The sequence below is a fragment of the Rhodamnia argentea genome, chromosome 5 (assembly GCF_020921035.1).
Source record: "Rhodamnia argentea isolate NSW1041297 chromosome 5, ASM2092103v1, whole genome shotgun sequence".
Classification (NCBI taxonomy): domain Eukaryota; kingdom Viridiplantae; phylum Streptophyta; class Magnoliopsida; order Myrtales; family Myrtaceae; genus Rhodamnia; species Rhodamnia argentea.
In genome coordinates, this window is record NC_063154.1 from 22,098,602 (window position 1) to 22,120,148 (window position 21,547).

Here is a 21,547-nt window from a genome sequence, read left to right on the forward strand (position 1 = left end):
CACAAGAGTTCATCACATTAGCTACAGAGCAATGGAAAAATGGCCAAGGACAGAAGAAGATGCCACCATGGACAACACTCGCTTTCGAATTTCAGAAGAAAACAATGGATTAACCAACCAAACAAAAAGAAAGGTCATGAAATCATGAGACCACCATTGAAAGAACAGAGCACGAGAAGTGCAGAGGTTTGCCGAATGAAGAATACTACATAAGTTTTCTATTCCTCTTATATCGGATGTGATAAACAACAACAGAGCATGCAATCCCGTAAGCAACACTAGCTATGGCTTTCCTCTTCCAACTAGCACAAATCCACTGCAACTCTTCCAACTATTCATCGGCAAACATCATTTAATTCTTGAAGGACAAGGCCTTCCATACCAACAACATGTACTAGTTTAATCCTCAAAGTACTGATAACAACAAAATAAAAAGAAAGAACAAGTGTGTCTTTTGGCAACAAAACTAAATAAAACATATCGCTACTTGTGTCCTCCATTGCTTACAAATTTGTCAATCCACGCTTTCTGAAGATTCGCATTTTTCACCATGAATGCATTTGCAATTTTTTCATTATCTACTAGATAGTCAAATACCGATCCAAGGGTAAGTTCATCATGTCCATCCACTTTCATCACCTCATTGTAGAGTTTAGAGTATTCAGCTTTCATCACCTCATTGGAGATTTTATGGTATTGGGCAGCGGTTTGATTTAATGACTTCATTGCCGATGCCATCTCTCCAATTTGTGTTGAGAGTGTAGCATACTTATCATCCATGTCGGAACATCTTCGTCTTTTGTGAGATCTCTTTTCCGAAGGCACGGTAGATGAAGATGTTTTTGACCCCTTCATCAACTCATCGAAATCATCGCCTAAATCAACAGGAGAGGAGTCAACTTCTGTTACATCAATATCTTTGAACTGCTTAGCAAAGCTTCCGGTGGCCATATCTCTCCCAACCACTAGTGCCATCTCCTCATACATATCAATCATCTTGTTTAGATATTTTTCATGAGTAGGATGAACCTGTCAATAAAGATAATCCATAGAAAGTCAAACAAAATGAAATATTTTCTAAACAGCAAATACAAAAACAAGTTCATACACATCGCAGGAATATAAAGAGGAAAAGCTTGGAAGGTGCTTTGTTATATTCAAGAGCAACCACCATTCAAGAGACTCTGAAAACAAGCCTCTCTCTCAACTCACATCAGCCAAAGGACATTCACGTGTCTCGTACTCGGTTTCCATTTGGTCCGCACAAACATTTTTCTTGTAGAACTATCATTCATTGATCCTCTCTCTCTATCTAAACACCCATCCACCTAGTAAAACATTTATCAAAATCTCCATAATCACACAAAAGATAAACAAATGCAAATGCAAAGTTGCTTCCTAATTCAATCGCAAGAACAGTTTTTTCCATGAAAAGTGATGAAAAAAATTACCGTCACATATTGATCAAATTCATTTTTCCCAGCTATGACCATCTTCAACTTGTCATCCCAATTGAATCCACTCTTGCCACGTACACTTTGAATCGTCTTCCAATTGCTTTTGACAGTCTTCAAATGGTTCTCGACGTGGTCGGGTTCACAACCACCCCGAATCTCTCATTTATTGTATCAACAACTCGAGCAATTGAAGATGGTTTGAAAATGCTCGAAGGCTTGTTTCCTTTACTAGCTTCATCGGCAAGAATTTCAAGTAGAACACGTTCCATAGGCTTAGACCACCTAAATTGCTTGACCTTCTCATCATTAGCCTTACCTTTACCCTTCATGATAACTACGTAACAACTTTAAACAGCAGAATAAGAAAAAATCTGATGAAAAATAAAAAGTAGCAAATAGTTAAAGATAATCAACATTAAAGAAATGGAAACCACATGTTCTAAAGGAAGCATTCAAAAGAAGCAAAAGGAAAACTATTGGCTTCTTCTCATATTTTGATAATTAATCCACATTGCATGCGCAATCCTATCCCTTTTTGCTGTCCATATCCTATTTTCCTCTTTTTCCTCTCTTTGAGAAAGTTGGACTCTTGCATTTTCTCTTTGAGATTCCACTTGCCTATTCATCTCTTCCATGATAGAGTCGTTGGGATCAAATCCCATAATAAAATTGTGCATGATACAACATGCTAAGACAACATCGACCTGTGTTCCAAATGACCAAAAAGGTTCAGAATCCAAAACTCGAAAACGCTTCTTTAAGACTCCAAACGCTCTTTCGACGGTAGTTCTTAGAGATGAATGGCGCAGATTGAATAGTTCCTTCTCATTTTCAGGTGCGCGATCACCGAACTCCTTCAAATGGTATCTAACACCGCGATAGGGAGAGATAATGCCATTTTGGATTCCATAACCAGCATCAGCAAGATAATATTTTCCTACAAGTCATAAATAAGCTGATCACTAAGATACTAAGCTCAATTCAAAGATGACGTATAAGTTACATTTTCTTACCTCTAGGAATGTTCAATCCATCCGGTTTAGAAAGTGCATCAGCTAAAACACGTGAATCATGTGCAGTGCCCTCCCAACCAGCTAATACATAAGAAAATCTCAAATCAAATGTAACAGCAGCTAATACATTTTGCGTTGTTCCATCCTTCCGACCACGAAATCTTCCTTGAATTTCAAGAGGAACCGATGCACGTACATGAGTTCCATCTATTGCTCCGATACAATCCTAACATAATCGGTATAGTTATTAATCAAATATTAATGAAACTTCTCAAGCAATGTATAAAGATTTATTTTCCAAATTTCATACCTTAAAATATGGATAAAATCTTCGACTATTACTTATCTCGGGAGGAGTGGAATTGCTCGGTTCTTTCATCACATGTTTGTATAATTTCAAAATCGCTTGCAAGACAATTTTGAAGTACCTATGCACTGTTTCTGTTGACCTATGGAAAAATACCAAAACTTGCTCCCTAATAGAAACATTTGCTGTAGAACGCAGCAAATTACTTGCATTGAGTGCCTTGCAAAGCTCTAAAAAAGCATTCGGCGCCATTCGTATTTGATTTATGCAATGGGTATCGCCACCGTATAATACACGATTCATATACAACTCTCTCTCGTAATCTCGATTCACTTGAGGCTCTCTTGGTATGTGGTTATCGGAATGATTATTATCATCCGTAACTAGTGTAATAACGCCATAATCGCTGCAGCCGCACTCCGCTACCACCGCTTGGATTTTGATCATATCCATCTATATTGAAGCACACTGGTCATAAAACCCAAAATGCAAGTGAATACTAGAAGGACAATATCAATCAACCAAACAAAAGTAGCACCGTTTACATAAACAATGAAAGTATTTTCGTCATTTACTCTCTCTCTCCTTTTGAGCATATTTGATATCGGTATCATCTCTCTCCCTCTCCCTCTCTCACGCTCGCTCGTTCTCTTTCTATCTTTGCTTTCCTTTTAACCCAGGTGATCTCTCTTTCACTCTTCTCACAATTCCTATATACTTGGATGACAGGTTCTTGATCTATTGCCCCAATTCAATCTTCGATCACACTGTACACGCACCTACAAAACTCAAGAATCAAAACCAAGCGTAACCCATGATTCAATCAATCCGAATTCCACTACAAAACCCAAAGAACTTGCAGAACTAAACTAAAAGGAAGACGAGAACTTGTTCGGTTGAGAGAGGAACGAGGGTAAAAAGGCAAAAACATATTGGATGGTTAGAGCGAACCGAGGATAGCAATCCTTATGAATCAGCTCGCTTTTGCTTTTGAACAATTTCCCTCCTCTTTCCTTTTTCTTTCTTTGTTCAACTCTCATACTCAAAAACACTGTGTTTCCAAGATGAATCGGCTTCATCATCTTTGCATGTAACATATCTCGTAACACAAATCACTCATTCGAGTGAATGACAGACATCATTAACAATCCAACTATATTAAAGCGAATCGATCAACATCAACATGTAACCCCCGTACCACGGAGAGACTTAACGGAACGGACTAAAATAGAGGCTGATATACATATACCTGGAAAATGGGCAACTTACCAATGGAGGTCTCGGACAAGCATCATACTAACTCAATTTGAAGATTTTACCGGACAATAAAGCGGACATGTCTCGGTTTAGACGCATGAGACTCCCACAGGCACTAATATGAAAGAACATTTCTCAAATTCGTGGACTGACTTCACTCAAGAAAATCAACAAACACATGGTGACCGGGTCAAACGGAGGATATAGATGCAATGTCCAAGGACCCATTCGGATCCGGAATTTCATAGTCAAATCCGAGTATGTTTAGGTTACTAGTTGATGCTTAATCAGAATTGACTTTCACACAAACTTCAATCACAACCCCGGACCTAAGCTTACCAAAATAGAGCAGAGCGAGAGCGAACCGAGGCTTCTTCGGAACTTCGATCGAGCAAAGCGAGACGATGGTTAGGGCTCGCGGTGAGCTTCGAACCGTGGACGATGGGATGCTCCCTTAGGTTGCTCGATTCGGTAGAGGAATTGAGGACGGCACAAATCTGAAGCTAAAAATGGAAAGACCGCACGAGAGGGGGTGTGGGTATACGATAGGGCAATGTGAGGATGAGAGGGTGAATGAAAGTTTGGAAAATGATTTCCCCATTTTTACGGATGGAAATTGTTTTCCTTACTTTTAGAAGGTTTTTTCTGTTGACCAGAAAATATTTTCCGTTGACCACTCATTTTTTGCCCCCCAAACACCGGAAATTAGGGAAAATGTTTTCCAGAAAAACATTTTCCGTGAAACAAACGGAGCCTAAATAGAGAATGGAAAACTCGCTAATCGGCCGCGTCCATCCATCTGCAAAGGGGCTAGCGGAGGTCGGTAGTCCTCGCCAGCCCCATGCAACGGCCAGCAACCCGGTTCACAATTACCGAAAGAAAGGTGATGTCTACGTATAGAATCTCTTAAATAAAAAGACTGACTTTCATAATCAGATGTTGACATGCATTGTGCTGTAGAATCAAGTTAAACCGGTTCACATTTACCGAAAAGCAAATTAAGTGTGCCTCATAGAGCCACCATTACATCAACTATTAGTTTAATTTTAGAGAAAAAAAATTTAATTAGTTATAATAACAAAAATCAGTCACTCGATTTGAATTTGATTTCTCAATAGAGAATAGTAAACCGGTCAATGGGCCCCCTCCGCCCGTCTCCAAACGGGCTAGTAAAGGCCGCTGGTCCTTGCCAGCCACAAGCGAGGGCCGATGACCCTCCCGGGCCTAGGCGAGGGTGCCTAAATCTGGGTGATGACGGCTGTCCTCTAGGGTTAGTGACCATCATCTGCCCTAGAAGGGGCCTCGCCGGCCCTAGGTGAGGGCACGAGATTTGGGCAACAATGGTGCTTGCTCGGGCTTGGCGAGTGTTGTCAACAATACCTTGCCCAAGCTTGGCAAGGGTCGTCGGCGATGGGCAACAACATCTCCACCGGAGAGCCCGCCATTTTCTCTCTTTTTTCAAACAAATAAGATTGAATTAGCAAAAATTTAAAAAGTTTAGAAATGAATTTGCACAATAAAAAGTTTAATGTTGAATTGGCATAACTACAATAGATTAAGGCTCTTTTGGTAAATTTTTCGAAAGAAAGGTGATGTGCACGTATAGGATCTCTTAAATATGGAAAATTGCAAAGTTCTTTCGTCGGACTGAGTAAATTAAACTGTATTAGCCAAAACACCAGAGCTAATCCACACTTCTGAGCCAATATATATGGGATTAATCCATTCCTAAAGAAATTTATTAACTGGACCTAACTAATACGAAGCTCGGTACATATTACCGACCGTGTTGACCTCATTTCAAGTCAAAGATGTTTCCTTAGTTTGAAAATCAAAAGAGAAGAAATGAACATAGAAGTGAAGGACATAAACATGGCATGTGCTTCAGCAAGGGGTTCACGAACTCTCACCTAGGCCCTCGTGAGCCACAATGAGGGCGTCATGGCCCTTGTCCGCTCTCGCTTGCAAGCCCTTGCCGGATCTAGTAGGGGCGAGGGCCTTCAGCTAATGGCGGTGGCTTCATGGCCCCTAGCCCATGGCCTGCAGCTCTGCAGCCCTTTGAGCCAAAACCAAAAAAGAAAAAGAAGATAAGAAAAAAGAAAAGAAAAGTAAAATAAATGAAAAATAAATAAAAAATTGAAAAAAATTAAAATATCATTAAAAATTATTCACGTTAGCTTTGGTTGTACTACGTAGAACGACCGGTGTCCATGTCAGCAATTCCGTCTAAAATTGACTAGATAGACTTATCCGGGAAAACATGAAAATGTTTATGACTCCAAAAATTAAAAGGTTTAACATTGAATTAGTAAAATTGCAAAAAATTTAAGATTTTTGGATAATTTTTTCCACTATCACGTGGAGTGTGGGATCTTGAGCGTATCGCATAAAATGTAAATAATGATTAAAAAGCTGTACATCTTTGTCAAGCAGTGAGAATCCAAGTGCCAATCTAACCAAAGATATATCATCATTTGGGGAGAGAGAAAGAGAGCAAATGGCAACAGTGTCGGCTTGGTTCGGGTGAGATATATAACATGCATTTACGTTATTACAGTAGTGGATTTTCTGTTTCAAAAGTGCTCCGGGAGCAAAAATCCATTTAGAAATTCAGCTTCTGAAGCGGGAGTTCATGCTCGCCACCATCCGGGTGGTAGCGCTCGTCTCCCATTGCCAATCACGACCAGTTGTCAACCTCTATCCCGCCTGTGGCCACCAACCTTTGACCGCCGCCAACCACCGATGCACATTGTTGAATCGATGTCTTCGACTACCGGAGTAAATTTTTTTTAAAAGCAAATAATATTTTTAATAATAAAAATTATTTTTAAAGAAATTTAAAAAGTTAAAAAATGAATAGAATTTTTTAGCCGTCAATAATAACTTTTCATAGAAGATTTTGTGTTAATAATAATACAAAAATAGCAACTTTTAATAGTTATCAAACGAATTTCTCATATCAGAAATCAATTTTTAGAGCAAAAGTAGAAAAATCAACTTCTGTTTTTGAGTGAAAGTAGAAAAACAATTTCTCCCTAAAAGTTGATTTCTGAAGCAGAAATGTTGACATGCGAGCTTGTTGTCAAGTGATTGTGGAAATTTTTTTCTCTACTATTTCTTTTTAAATAACATGCATTTACGTTATTACAGAAAAATGTTAATTTTGAGAAAGAAATAACAATGGGGACGTGGCAAAAGGAGAGAAGTGAATATATTGCTCTATACTTCATATAAAACCAAATTAATTGTGTGCGTAGTAGCTACGTGGCGCTTGGGAGATGTAGACATGGGTGCATTCGCGGCCTTTTTCGGGTTATAATAAAAAAAATAATGGATTTACTATCTCATTTTATAAAATCCTGGTTGTAGTGTTTGTTTTTGCAACAGTAACATGTCCTATCGGTAAATAGATTTAACATTTTGGGTTAATATCATCACAAATGGACAGGTACGGTGCTCACACGTGTTTGATTTTTCTTAACTTGTCTCCATTACAAAAATCGCAAACCAAAAGAAAAAAGAAGAAGAAAAAAGAGGAAAGCCTATGGGATTCGGATTGCTTCTTATGCTTATATCACGGGGGAAATTTATTAAAAAATATTTAAATTTATTATAATTGTATAAATTGAATTTTCAATTTTTTTTATTAATTCAGTCCTTTTGGCCAAATTTTTCCAGCCAATACTGACATAGCAATTTTGAATTATATTAGATATTTTTTTGAATTATTTTTTTAATTTCTTTTTCTTTTGTTTTTTTTTTTCCTTTCTCTCCCCCCCCTCCTTTCTTCCTCCAGTTGTTCTCCATTCGTTCGTCGGACAGGATTGGCCAGAGGCGAGGGCTGGCACAGTCAGCCCTACCAGTCATCGATGGGGGCGAGCCCCACCATCACTAGATGAGATCGCACCTTGCCCAACCATGGGCGACAGAAGAGCACAAGAAAAGTGACGACGTGATCGTACGAAGAAAAGAGGTAGTGCACTCGAACTCCCTTTAAAAGACGAGATTCAACAGCTATGGTGGTCGCAAGGGCTTCGGATGAGAAGGTGCACAATAGCAAGGACCATAGGCTGGCGCGATGAGGTCGAGCCTGGCCATCGTTGGTGAGGTTGTTCCTTGTCATGGCTGTTCAAGGTTAACCTTGTTTAACCCTCGCCTTTGCCAGTCGAATTGGTTGGAGGAAGAAGAAGGGAGAGAAGAAATTAAACAAAAAAAAAGTAAAAAGGAAATAAAAAATAAAAATAAAATATTATTTAAAATTGTATGTGTCAGCTCTCATGTCAATGCTCACCGGCTAAATTTGGTCGAAAGGATTGAAGTGATATATATGCAAAAAATTTATGATTGAATTGGAAAAAAAAAAGGAATTTAGGATTGAATTGGCGTAATTGTAATATTTTTAAGACTTTTTTGTTGATTTTCTGTGTATTATAGAGTAGGTAACCGTGGTTGTATTCTGCATTATGATTTAATATCGTTTAAATGCTTACTCTGTCTAACTTTAACGCTTAACTAAGCACAAAGAAGGCCCTTTTTTGTAGTTAATTCGAGACCTGCATAACAAAAAATTGAATAAACAAACACGCCACTTGTGAAGGAGAAGAAGTCGCCTGTATGTCAATCACATTCTCGACGAGATAGGAAAAAAAAATCTGATTGTGATTCCATAAGTTTCGCGAAAAATAAATAATTAAAAAAATATTTTTCTAAGAATTATCACTTGTATCGTCCATAAAATGAATGAATAAAAAATATATTCGTTGTTCACGAAAATGTTTGGACGAAAATTATTGTTGCTTGTGAAAACCTTTCATATATATAAAAAAATTTAAGGAAGATTAGCGATCATTTTTAGAAGTATTTCTACACCAATCATTTTTCCCGAGAACCTAAACAAAAGAACATTTTCGAAGATGCCTATGGAAAATTTTCATTTGGTCGCCTTCAATTTGTGCTTCTTTTTAAAGGGAGCGATCAACTTTTAGAGTGCAAGCTTAAATACGCAAAGTAAGATTTGCTGTTTAATATAACGCTATTCATCGAAAGGTTTTTCTACACATCGTGTACTTAATTAATGGTACCAAATATCAAAGTTAATTTTGAGGCAATGATAAGAATGTTATTATTCATATAAGCTCATCCCTCAAGTATTTAATCGAAATTCGTCGTTGACGGTACCTATCAAAGCATCAACGACTCGGACACTTCTAGGAATATATATATATATATATATATATATATATATATATATATATATATATATTTGGGCGGGGGGGGTGTTATTGAGACGAAAATGTGATATTATAGCAAAACAGATTGAGAAATCGAATTCAGATGAAGTAGTTAGGCGAACGGAGTAACATCCATGCGAAAAATAAGGAAAACACGCTCTCGCTCCCTTTTCAATTTCAACATCCGCAAACTGATTTTTTTAATAACTAATGGAATTTTTTCGCTGAAATTATATGAATGTTTGATGTAATAGTGGCTCAACGAGGCAAGCTTAATTTTCTTTTTGGTATATGTGAACCCGATTAATATGATGCTACGGCTCAATACTAGGAATGAGCAAGTTGGACCGATCGGATCGGGAAGCGCCCAAATAAGAATAGATCGATGGTCCGATTTCTGGTTCCGGAGGGTGGCGATCCGGTTCCCAGTTCCAGAGGTGCGGGATCGAACCGGACCGCCTAGACTAAACTGGTTAATTTTAATTTTTTTTTTTTTGCATTTATAGGGTCTCATACAGTTGAAATTTGAACCACATGTTTAATTTGCAATTTCTGCTGCCATAACTCCAATCAACAATGTTGAATGCTACATGGTACTAGATTGTGGTTTTAATTATATCATATCATGTTTTTTTTTTTTTAAAGAATCTACTGTTTTAGAGTCATTTATTCGAAAATAATGTCCTAGATAATATTTGCTTAATTCCATTGGACCGCTCGGGAATCGGACCAGGCCGGTGGTCCAGTTCCACATTCCAGAAATTGGGAATCGGCATCACCGATTCGATTCCCGACTTTTGAGGGGAACCAGACCGGATCGGGGACCCCTCACCCTAATCAATACACATCCAGGTCTGATTGTGAAAGTCAGTCTTTCTACAGTAAGTTCTAAGCAATATGAAAAGAAGTAGTATGCAAACGAATAGCATCACCAGCAGACATAAAATCTCCCCCCATGAAAATTAAGATGATTTATCTTATCCTTAATGGTATATCACTGAAGTGGTACTCAAGAGGTACGGTGGGGAGAGAGAGAGAGAGAGAGACATGTGCTTGTCAAAAAGATTGCCCTGTTGGCATAATCCATATAGACCGTCGTTTCGCTCATTTGACAGAAGTAAATGCCCTTCTCATGATATCTGCTTTGCACAGAAGAAGAAACATAACTTTGACCTTGAATTTGGCCTCAGGTGATTCTAGATCCTATTTTCAGATAGAGAAGAAAGTTAGCCTTAACAAGCTTCAAACATTTTCAATATCATATCCTTTCGCTATGTTTGGAAGCATAAGAGTAAGAGAATTTGGAGGGAATTTTGAGTACAATCGGAAAGATCTTGATTGCACTTTTTAATAAGCTTTAAGACTTAATTGAACTAATTGAAACATTTAACAGATGTTATAATGAAACATTTAATACTTGTGATAAGTGAGCTTTTCATTTTACATTTATTCTTGGGTCAGGTAATGAGACAACTTGGTTTATTGAAATTGGTTAGGTTACATCTGTCATAACCTTTAAATACGATTCTTACCTGTGAGATCCGCATAAATCTCCCAAAATTGAGGTTGTGATTGATATTGTCTAGTGGACTTGATCTACGGAAGAAATGTCGCAACCCCACGGGATTGAACTGGGAAATTGATCATTGATATAGAGGAACGAAGAGAGACGAAGACCACACACAAAAAAACCAATTTCATTTTGAAGTAGATGGAGGGATGGACATCTCACAACCGCAGAATACAATGTGAATACGACATGTACTTGAGCTTTGGAGGGTCGAATGCTCACTCTAGCGTTTGTTATTCATCTCTATCAAAGCTTCCGCCATATGGGGCTCGGCGTGTTCATGGACGATGAAGAACTCATCTCGGGAGAGGACATTGAGCAGTCGCTTTACTCGCATGATTGGGCATGCCAAGATTGTCATTCAAATCCTATCACAGAACCATGCGTCGAGCACTTGGTGCCTTCGAGAGTTGGCTTGTATGGTGGAGTGCCACAAGATAATGGGCCAATTCATCCTGTCCGTCCTCTTTAAGTAATGTCGTCGGTCATGTGGCATAGATCCCGCCACTCTATATGAAATTGGATTAACACATCAGTATAAGTAAAAAGAGTGCTGCAACCTAACCACTATATATTGGCAAAACCACTTTTGTGTGTGAAGGGAATCAAGTCCTCTTATTAACTCCTTTTAATTTGCCAAACCAAAATTGCTAAGGTGAAGAGAAGCTACATTGCTCTTTTGTGCGATGGTCGGTGGCGGCGGTGGCCGCGGTGGGGCAAGGTGAGGGGGCGGGCTGGCGGCGGTAGTGGCAAGCGGTGACGGTGGCAAGCGGCGGTGACAGTGGGAGCCGGGGGGGGGGCATGGCGGCAGCAAGAAGCAGTAACGGTGGTAGGTGGTGGCGGTAGGCGGAGGTGGTGGGGGGGGGGGTGGTAGTGGCGGCGGCGGCAATAGTGATAGTTGGTGGCGATGGGTGGAGGCGGTGGTTGGTGACGGTGGTCGGGCGGCGATGGCGGTGAGCGGCGGTGAGGAGGGATGGTTGGCAACGGCGGCTGGCGGCTGCGGTAGGGGGCGATGGTGGTTGGCGGCCGTGGTAGGCGGCGGAGGTGGTCGGCGGCCGGCAACGATGGGTGGGCGGTGGCCGTCGGTCGCAGCGGCCGTGGTTGGCGGCCGGCGGTCGCATGAATGTTGATCGGCCGAGGTGGGTGTGGTCCAAGAAGTGATTCTGGAGCTAAGAAGTTAAAATTTTTTACTTTTCAAAATTGGCCAAAAATCCTATTAAAAGTGAAAAATCTTATCAGAAGTGAAAAATCTACTAGAAGTCAATTTTTTTATCAAACGGATTTCTACTTCGATCAGATTTTTATCAAACGCATTTCTCTGCCAAATGAGCTTCTAGCATAGAAATGAAATTTTTGAAGCGTTTTTCATGCGGGCCCTAAATCATTGCGAGATTTCTGTGTGATCCACAGAGACGAAGCCACCATTGATAGATGGATTACGTCAGTTTCTTTTTCGATGCATCAATTATTGAGATTTCCCGGTGGCCCGTGGGCATAGCAGGAAAGGAAGATTTGCCCATCTGTATCATGTGCTTGAAGTTGCAGTTATCATGTGCCTGTCTCTAAATAATTACGTTACCCACTCGATGGTCACGATCATCCGTCGAAATAAATGTTTTGAAAACCTCACTGGCACATGCCATTCGACATTCATAAGAGAAGCTTCTCTTAACACGCACCCCTCCATTCTCTCTCCTCTTTCGTCTTCTTCACACTCCTGATGAAGGGCATTGCGGAATTTGAAAATCTATTTGATGTAATAATAAATATATGGCTCGCACTACTGTCGACTAAAAAATAATAATTAAATGATGAATTTAGAAATACGAACTACACTACTTTTAATTGTAATTAATATATTATGTACTATGTGCCTTTTTGCAAGATATTGAAATAATTAATATATAAATAAAGCGCCATCCCTACCTTCACCGGAAGGAAGAGGCGCGGCTCCAGGGGATAGGGCATTGAAAGAAGCCGAACATGCAGGAGTCGGTGGCGGGGGTAGGTGGTCGAGGGCCAGCCTGGCGGTGTCGTTGTGACCTCCTTCAGAGGATGTGCAGGGGTTCGGAGTCTCGAAAGAGTGGCTGTTCACGAAAATGGTCCTGGTGAAGCGAGGCACATGCTCCGGGCCTTTCTTTCATAACCGCGTACTCTGGGCATGCTCCATGGTCACCAGTAGCACACTCTCGTAGCTTGCTTTTGTTCATTCATTTTTATTTTTTTTTTAAGAGAATAAAAAGAGGAAGACAATGGAAAAGGAAATAGAGAGAGGAAATTTTTTTTATCTTTTCCAACAAGTGCTTTCACCATGAAAATATGCAATCTCTAACTAATGCCAAGAGCATTAGGGTGCCTTACTATATCAAGTTACGTCAATACGAATAGTTGAAATTTCGAATATTTTGATTTTCTCACTTGCATGGGGATAGAAAGAATGTTTTTTGAGATGTCATTCAAAATTAATGTGGATTTGGAATACGTTGTGATTTTTTTTTTTTGGAACTTGTAGATAAGGATTTCATCACCAATTAAAACTCGTAAAGAAAAATATCATAATGAATGAAAGCGCGGGTAGGAAAATAAGAAAAGGTCATTTTTGTCAATCCACCTCTATGTTGATACGAAATAGAATTTGAGAGTGACACGGGATGGGAAACCCGATGGCTTCAAATTTTGTGGGAAGGAAGAGAACTTTTAGCTATTGTGCTGAATCAATGGAAAATGGCAGTAAAAACATTTATTTGAAGTACAACTCAAGGAAGATCACACCTCGTGGTATGTTGACCTATGCTATCTCCCAGCATTTTCTCGGCTTATCCGCCGTCCTCTTTAAATTGATGTCCTTACGAAACCTCAAATGAGACCCTGAAAGGAAATTTGTCCGGCATGTAAGTCAAGAATTTTTTTTTTTGGGTTTGGGTTTGGGTTTGGTTGGGGGGGGGCGGAGGGAGGGAGGGAGAGAGAGAGAGAAAGATTTGGCTGAAAGTATTTTAAGGAAAAATATTTTTACTTACTTTAAAAGGAACTAAATAAAAAATTTAATATCCTAGGATCTTGTCATTCAATGATAAAAAAAGTATTACACGTGTCGATCACGAGGGCAATTAACGTGGTGCGACCGGCCAATCATCTTGTCTAAATGACATGCTTGTCATCCTACTTGACACTTATTTAGGAATCGCTTGCTATCAACTAGATCGGCACACCTAATGTCATGTGACATCACGTGAAATACTTGCTCCAAATTGGAATTTAATCACTTTTTTTACTTATATTAACCTTACTAGTCTCCTCCAAATGAGCCGAAACGGCCCATTTAGTCCAGCCTATGAAGCCTTCTATCACAGAAAATCGAGGCGACCCCATTGAGAAATTGTAGTACACGATCCACAAAGTTTTACCGTGTAGTCGAGTTTAATTTCCCCTTTTTGTTTTCTGTTCATTTGAATTAGTCCCCCAACTTGTGCCGCTATCGAATGTCGTCCTCCAACTTTTGTTCCTTCCACAATTTGGACCGCAAACTTCTAGAATCCATCCATCTTGGTCACTTCAACACGAGTTCGCGGCAGAATCGACATTGTGCGTCCGGCACTTTGTTAATTTACATGTCTTTCTTCTTTACCAAGTCAAAACCTTTGGGAGTCTCATCATCAAAGCAACGAGCTTCGTAATGATGGTTGGAATAAATCTTCTTTATGCATTCAATATTATGGAGTTCCCATTAGTCAAGCGTGCCCACCTAGGCGTAGATGAGTGATGCATGCATAAGTGGTGAATGAAATTAAATTTTCAGACTTTCACTCAATTGGTTGGCTGAAAATAATTGATCAATCGTAAATGCTTTTCAGTCAACGAAAGTTTTCATACATAAAATGAAAGAGTGAACCCATAAATCTAAAGCGGTGAAAGGAATTTCCAAAATTGTTCATTTTGATTTTTTATTTACTTTATTTTATCCTTTTTTTTATGTTTCTTTTTTCTTTGTCCTTCTTCCTCTATCGGTGGTCGGGCCTCTGCGATGGCCGACGACCGGCCACAAGAGGTCGAGCCTCACCATAACCAACGAATTGATCTCGCCCTTGCGGAGCTCGAACCTCATCGTGATCTTATTCAATTGAATTTTTAAAATCAGAATTGTATGTAATGATGTCACATAATTCCAAATCTGCTATTTAAAAATCTAGAATTTGGCTGGTGGAGAGAAATCAAATTACATAAATTGATTGTGAGTCTGAGATGTGAAAAATGTCCTTTTTTCTTGCTCAGGATGATGCTGTTGGGAAAAGCGATTTTGCACTCTTAGTAGCATTGCGTGATTACATGATTTGGTTGCGACATGCGTATGAATTGGGGGCAAGTCCTTGAGAAGAACGTGTCTACTAAGATCAATTGTGGATTGTCAAAGCCATGAGAAAAAGAAAACAATCATTATTTCCAAAATGAAATTTGCTTGGAGATAAGCATAAAGAATTAGGTAAAAACTTATGCTCCAGATAAAAGAACTTCTTTCCACCTAGGAATTCCTTAACCGTTGGCCAGTCACCGTCTATTAAGAGAGGCTCCGAAAGTTTCTAACGGTAAAATTGGACAGAATTAATTGATGATTTGTTGATGTGATCTTAATTCTAGGTTTTCATGTGTCTAATGTGAGTGTTTCCATAGGTGACTGATACGATTGTTTCCTAGACTATGTGAACAACCTCTAAGGTTAGAGAGCTCTTCTTGCCATCATGCATCTTTGTATTCTTTTCTCGATTTATTTTTTGCAAAGAATTCTTTTCTCGATTTTCAAGCGTGTGTTTTGGACAGCCTTTTTTTTATTTTTTTTTTCATGAAATTGCATATAGATTGGTCATGGTCTTTGGCGCGCACGGCCAAGGAAGCATCGTTTTTGAGTGGCCACTACGCGCTGGGGGAAATGTGTACTTATGATGAATAAGTTGAGATTGGATTGGTCGATATATAATATAGAAAGAAACAACTTTGACTCCAAAAATTTGCACTTACATGCCATAAATCCACAAATAGGATAAAAGGCTTGTGCTCGATTTCCTCCAAAAATATCGAATTCGAATAGAACGCATGTTGAGAATTATATTTTCTTCAGTTAAGTCGAGGTTCAAAGTTCAAATTCAGGTAAATTCAGGTTTGAAATTGATGTTATTGGCCATACAAGTGCATATACGTGCATTATGCCCCCGTTTCTATAAAATTATGTTACCCACTCCATGGCCATGGGTAGTGTAAGGGGAATAAACGTGGAATTCGATATAATAAAAAAAAAAAATATATATATATATATATATATATATTTAAAAAAAGGAAATATAATGCGAGCAATGATGACGTCATCTGGTGGAGCATCCGGATCTTTGCATCCAAAAGAAGCTTCTCTTCACCTTTGATTTGCATCCGAGAGAAGCTAACTCCAAACTCTCTCTCTTCAGCCGTTGCTACTCCAATCTCTCTCTCTCTCTCTCTCTCTCTCTCTCTCTCTCTCTCTCTCTCTCTCTCTTCCCCACTTAACAAAATCTTTTACGAATGCTGTGAATCTACAACCGAGAATTTGGGAAATCTGTTGCACTGTCATCAGCAACGCCCCTCATCAATATAAGCTTTTGTAAGCATAGAAATGCAAGTAATATCTTAGACCCGCCTTAAAAGTATTGTTGTTTAAGCCCGTAAATCCCTCACCCTCATCCACATTGTGATTTGGCTGCACATTAACTTGGATATTCAAAAGTTATTTCCATTCTTTTCCCCTCCCCTCGAGACTCTCGCGTTTAGAATCGCTCCGTTCTCTCTCACTGGCCTTCATACTGGCGATTGCAAGTATCTTCAGAATCTCTCCACACCCGCCCCCCCCTCTCTCTCTCCGCGACGCCTAAATAAATTATCGCATCTGCCTCTCCTGTCTCACCTCTCGATATCATATCTGCCTCTCCTGTCTCACCTCTCGATATCATATCTGCCTCTCCTGTCTCGCTTCATAGCTCTCTCCCTCTCGATACCATTTTTTGTGAGTTCAATGGCAACCCATGAACGTCGTGAAAGGGCCTCAAGTCGCCTACTGGCTGAGAGTAACCGGGAGAGTGAACGGGAGATACTCCCGGACACCGAACAGGTGTTATTTTCACTTTGAAGTTATGTTCAATTGTTTACCTTACATATTTAGATATTAATTATATTCGTTTTCCTTTTTTTCGATCGAAATTCGTTGCGGATTGACTATTGACCTTTTTTTTTTTTTGTTTTTTTTGTTTTTTACAATTAACTTTCGACTTGCGTTGCAGGTTACTGAGTTCAATGTTAACCAACCGGAGTCGGACCCAAACTCCGGCCCTTCTTCAGCGAACTCCAGTCCTCCCAGGAATCGCTGGTCGATCGGTTTTGTTGCAAGATGCGCCCTGCTGGCCTGCATTACCTCAGCTCTACTGGGATTGGGTCAGACTCTCTCTCTCTCTCTCTCTCTCTCTCTCTCTAATCAAATCTTTAATGTGTGCTTTGTTCTTTTTTTGGAATTTGGGCAGAAGTTGGTTTGCTGAGCGAAATTATGTCGGCGGTCAAAAAGGACCAAGGGACAACGGATGAGCACGTTGAGCTCGTCACGTTTGTGCTCCACATCGTTGCACTGGTTGGATCGATTCTAACGGGTCTACTCTCTGATTATATAGGCCGTAGATACACTATTATCTTCGTAGGTGCCTTATTTGTCTTCGCGCCCTCGCTCATGGCCCTAGCTTCTAGTAGTTTTTTGGTCATGTTGGGTAGGACATTTGCACATGTCGGGGTAGGTTATACCCTAACTCTAGCTCCCGTATATGTGGCTGAGCTGTCTGCTGCCCGCTCTCGCGGCTTCCTCAGCTCGCTCCCTCAAGTAATTAATCATTTTCTTTTCTCTCTGTTTTTTTTTTTTTGGGGCTAATTTTGTAGAATCTTTTTACCAAAATTTTGTCTTTATACATGTGTATTTTGTATATGTTTTGTGGTATAGGTATTCATCAACGCTGGCAACTTTCTCGGTTGTATTGGCAATTACTTTATCTTCAGGAGCAAATTCAGAGGGTGGCCTCTTATGGTGTCCGGGGGAATAATCACCTTATTCTTCGTTGCCATCGCCGTCCTTGCCATGCCCGAGTCACCCCAGTGGCTCGTGATGCAAGGGCGCCTATTCGATGCGCACCTCGTCCTCCTCCGGACTTCCAAATCTGATGAGGAAGCCAAACTACAGCTCACTAAAATCCAGGAGGCTGCTGGCGTCACTGGAGACCACAACCAAAACAATGCCAATGTGAGCAACGAGAATGGGAGGTTTTGGAATCTCCTCCGCCAGTCCCCCTCCGTCAGACATATCCTCATCTGTGCCGTGGGCATGCAGTTTTTCCAGCAAGCTTGCGGAGTTGACACCCTACTGTTGTATAGCCCACAGATCTTCGAGAAAGCTGGAGTCACATTCTCCGACGATAAGTTCCTCCTAACGGTTGAAATTGAGCTTGTGAAAATGATATTCACGCTTGTCGCCTCATGCCTCCTTGACAGGTTAGGGCGACGCCCTTTGCTATTGTGGAGCATTGCGGGGATCATAGTCTCGCTGTTAACCCTTGGAATGAGCCTCACGGAGCTTGACCAAAGTGACTACAAGGACATTCTCCGTGGCGACAAGGACTGGTGGGCGAGCACATGTATAAAGTCGTTATTCGCCTGTGTGGCCTCATTCTCAGTTGGACTCGCACCAGTCACCCCAGTTTTCACGGCCGAGGTATTTCCAGTACGGTTGCGGGCGCGGGGATGCGCATTCTCGTATGCCGCTAACCAAGTGGCAAGTGCAATGGTGGCATTTGTATTCTCGTGGTTCTACAACAAGTCAAGCCTCAGCGTAGCCGTCAACTTGATCGCAGTAATCGCGTGCATAGCATGGGCGGTTTTCTTCCTGATAATCCCGGAGACGAAAGGACGCACACTAGAAGAAATGCGCCACTTTTTTGGCCAAATCATCGGGTGGGATTACGTGGCGAGAGAAATAGACAGGGAAAGGTCCATGGTGAGGCACACGCCGATGCAAACAATGGGGCGACGCGGTCGAGGCCGTGGGCGACGCGGTCGAGGCCGCGGAGGACGCAATGGAGGTCATGGCAATTAGGGGAATTCTATATGTATTTGTTAGGCAATTTCCGGTTGAAATAAGATTATGTGCGTGAATAATGGATGAGTGATGGTGAGGTGATACAGAGTTAGGAGGAGACAGATCATTTGTATCTCTTTTTCTTATCCTCACTCAACCGAATGTTTAATTGAGATTTGAATTACTCATCGGGCTCCATTTGACTGAATATATGGCAAATAATTAGTATCGGAAAAACATAAGAAAGAGGAAAAAAAAAAAAAACAAACAAACGAAAAAGTTAAGGAATTCGATACAACTACAACCTTCCTGCGTGAGGCCAACGCCAAGGCACGTGGCGACAAACGGTTCCGTCCTCAGCCTCCCGCATTCCACGTGTCTTTATGAGCTTTGATTTCGCTCGCGGTGTTTCACGAATTCATCTCACATCTTTCCTGGTGTGCTCTCGATTTCTTGGTTGCGCTGAACCAATTAGTTTGGGATTTGTTAGAGAAGAAGCAACAAACTCTCTCTCTCTCTCTCTCTCTCGATCCAGCTTCATTGCTAGGACCTGCTGTAACGGTGGCGAAGATCTCTCATCTCTCTCCCACAAATTTGTTGTTGTTCAGCACTTGAATCGCTGGCACTTGTAATCTAGTCGCCTTTCCACGTGTCTTTATGAGCTTTGATTTCGCTCGCGGTGCTTGACAAGCTCATCTCGTATTTTTCTACTGGTGTGCTCTTCCCCTGCTTTGAACAAGTCTTTTGTCGGTAGTGCCTCCCTGATTTCTCGGTTGAGATGACCTATCAGTTTGGGATCAAACAGGATTGAACCTTTCCAGCCATATCTGTTGTTCCTTCCCGCCGCACCTCTCAACGCTAGCAAGACGTTCCAGCGAGCCTCCGTTCCTAGGCGGGGCCTTCCACGAATTTTCAACAACGCTCTGGTAGTTCCTCAGTCGCTGGCCAACGACCAGTCAATACCCAGCAAGCATCCTAGGGTGGTGGGATCTGTAGAATATGCCCTCAACAGACCCTCCGGTGGATTCTTGACTTCTTGTTTCCGTAGCTGATGCCCCTTACTGAGTTCCCACCGCCCATATCAGCTTTGCCGCTGTGACCAGCACCAGTTACTGTGTTTTTTGGTTTACTTTTTCTTGCAGGTTTAAGCGGCTCCAGTAGCATCTAGATTTTGTGGCCGTTGCTACGCAATTAGCATCCCTTAGAACTGGACGCAACAGCTCATCAAGCGAGCCTAGGACAAAATTATGATTATTCTGATTCTAACATGATTTCGTTTGAAATTGTTAGGCTTATCCAAGTTAGGAAATTTACCGTTTCGAGCCTTGCATAAAATCGTGCTCCGATCCTTAGGCATTAAGATCGGGTTATGAATTGCATTTGCGTCCTATTTTGGATTGAGTGGCATGATACGATTTTGTGGTTTGGTTATTTTGGCTTGAATGTAACATTTAATTGCCTTGTCCGGTAATATCCCATGCTATCTTTTTAGTAAATTTCCTTACAAAAGTGCACGACAATTGCGTGGCATGTTAAGATAAATTAGTTTCTTAGATTAATATTGCATATCCAGATGTCAGGTAGTCAATTAGGAAATTTTCTATTTTATTTTTTTAGAAAATTTAACTTGTTTCTTTATTTGAATTAGGTAACCTTAATTTTAGACAGCTTCATCCATTTAACTTGAGAAACAATATCACACAAAATAGCATATATATGTCATTTAGAATAAGTTGTGTCGTTGTCATGTCATCATGTCATTGCCATGTTCCCATTGTTGCCACGTCATCATTATCATGTCTCGTCTACACCATGTCATCAACTCCATGTTATTTGGTGATTGCATGTTTAGGTTCATATAATCTAAATTGCATAACTTGTTAGGATAGTTCATATTAATTTTACTTGTCATTATAGGTTAGCATCGCATAGACATTATTTAGAATTAATATTGCATCTCATGCATTGCATATCATTTTGTTTCCATAAATAAGAAAAATCCAAAAAAGAATTAATTTAAATTGCATAAGCATCTAGAAATAATGATCGGGCTAGATATGTATTTTTAATTAACCCATTGCAGATATTTGGATATTAACCTTAATACGGTTGTGCTTGTGTTCGACGGCCGTCGTGTGACGGTAACACGTGAAAAATGTGTAGTTTCAAAATCCATGTAGAAAATTTGTGTGATGCACATATTTTCTTTTCTTCTAATAATTTATTTTCTTAAGTCGTGGTTAGTGTTGTAACAGAGGAGATTTAAGTGGTTGCATGGGCATGCGTGCCGGGAAAATTCTATGCATCTCTCGGGTAGCTGCTCGATTGGGGTTTGTAGCCGTCTGTTTTCGATGTCGTCCGAAACCTTTGGAGTGCTTAATTACGAACCTTAAATTTCGCTGCAAAAAAGATTGAGAGAGAGAGAGAGAGAGAGAAAGGACCCTAATTTTATTGTTGGTTATCTTGTCGTTTTGCAGGATAGATGGTGTCATTAAGTTATGCATCATCTAATCACGGGGATTTGCTCCAAGAGCTACTCTTCTCACTTGAGAAAAGAGAGGTAGGGGATTCGAATTTCCACTTTCAA

The 21,547-nt window shown here is 40.4% G+C and overlaps 3 protein-coding genes across 4 annotated transcripts; 1 reads left to right on the forward strand and 2 right to left on the reverse strand.

The window, feature by feature from the left end:
- Positions 1 to 368: 368 nt before the first annotated feature.
- Positions 369 to 1,575, reverse strand: LOC125315063. Its single transcript, XM_048278974.1, has 2 exons — positions 1,452 to 1,575; positions 369 to 1,029 (listed from the first exon to the last, which is right to left on the reverse strand). The coding sequence occupies exons 1-2, from the start codon at positions 1,491 to 1,493 to the stop codon at positions 484 to 486; spliced, it is 588 nt and encodes a 195-aa protein (XP_048134931.1). The 5' UTR covers positions 1,494 to 1,575; the 3' UTR covers positions 369 to 483.
- On the reverse strand, positions 1,571 to 2,898 carry LOC115731731 (protein ALP1-like). 2 transcript variants are annotated; one of them, XM_048278973.1, is made up of 3 exons: positions 2,781 to 2,898; positions 2,471 to 2,696; positions 1,571 to 1,791 (listed from the first exon to the last, which is right to left on the reverse strand). In XM_048278973.1, exons 1-3 carry the CDS (start codon positions 2,847 to 2,849, stop codon positions 1,571 to 1,573), a joined length of 516 nt encoding a protein of 171 aa, XP_048134930.1. In that variant the 5' UTR covers positions 2,850 to 2,898. The 2 variants fall into 2 exon arrangements, with proteins under 2 accessions (XP_048134930.1, XP_030518264.2); XM_030662404.2 differs by lacking the exon at positions 1,571 to 1,791 and adding an exon at positions 1,931 to 2,394.
- A 13,968-nt stretch (positions 2,899 to 16,866) lies between these two features.
- On the forward strand, positions 16,867 to 20,128 carry LOC115730339 (putative polyol transporter 1). Its single transcript, XM_030660981.1, has 6 exons — positions 16,867 to 16,962; positions 17,132 to 17,282; positions 17,369 to 17,715; positions 17,833 to 18,872; positions 19,766 to 20,004; positions 20,103 to 20,128. The coding sequence occupies exons 1-6, from the start codon at positions 16,867 to 16,869 to the stop codon at positions 20,126 to 20,128; spliced, it is 1,899 nt and encodes a 632-aa protein (XP_030516841.1).
- Positions 20,129 to 21,547: the final 1,419 nt, after the last annotated feature.

Bases quoted from the DNA above. Each gene is read 5' to 3' on its own strand.
- LOC115730339 (XM_030660981.1), top strand. From the start codon at position 16,867: ATGGCAACCCATGAACGTCGTGAAAGGGCCTCAAGTCGCCTACTGGCT. The intron at 16,963-17,131 runs GTGTTATTTTCA...CTTGCGTTGCAG, and splicing joins TACTCCCGGACACCGAACAG to GTTACTGAGTTCAATGTTAA. The intron at 17,716-17,832 runs GTAATTAATCAT...TTTGTGGTATAG, and splicing joins TCCTCAGCTCGCTCCCTCAA to GTATTCATCAACGCTGGCAA.
- LOC115731731 (XM_030662404.2), bottom strand. From the start codon at position 2,849: ATGAAAGAACCGAGCAATTCCACTCCTCCCGAGATAAGTAATAGTCGA. The intron at 2,697-2,780 runs GTATGAAATTTG...CGATTATGTTAG, and splicing joins GATTTTATCCATATTTTAAG to GATTGTATCGGAGCAATAGA. The intron at 2,395-2,470 runs GTAAGAAAATGT...TATGACTTGTAG, and splicing joins TGGATTGAACATTCCTAGAG to GAAAATATTATCTTGCTGAT.
- LOC125315063 (XM_048278974.1), bottom strand. From the start codon at position 1,493: ATGGTCATAGCTGGGAAAAATGAATTTGATCAATATGTGACG. The intron at 1,030-1,451 runs GTAATTTTTTTC...CTTTATTGACAG, and splicing joins AATTTGATCAATATGTGACG to GTTCATCCTACTCATGAAAA.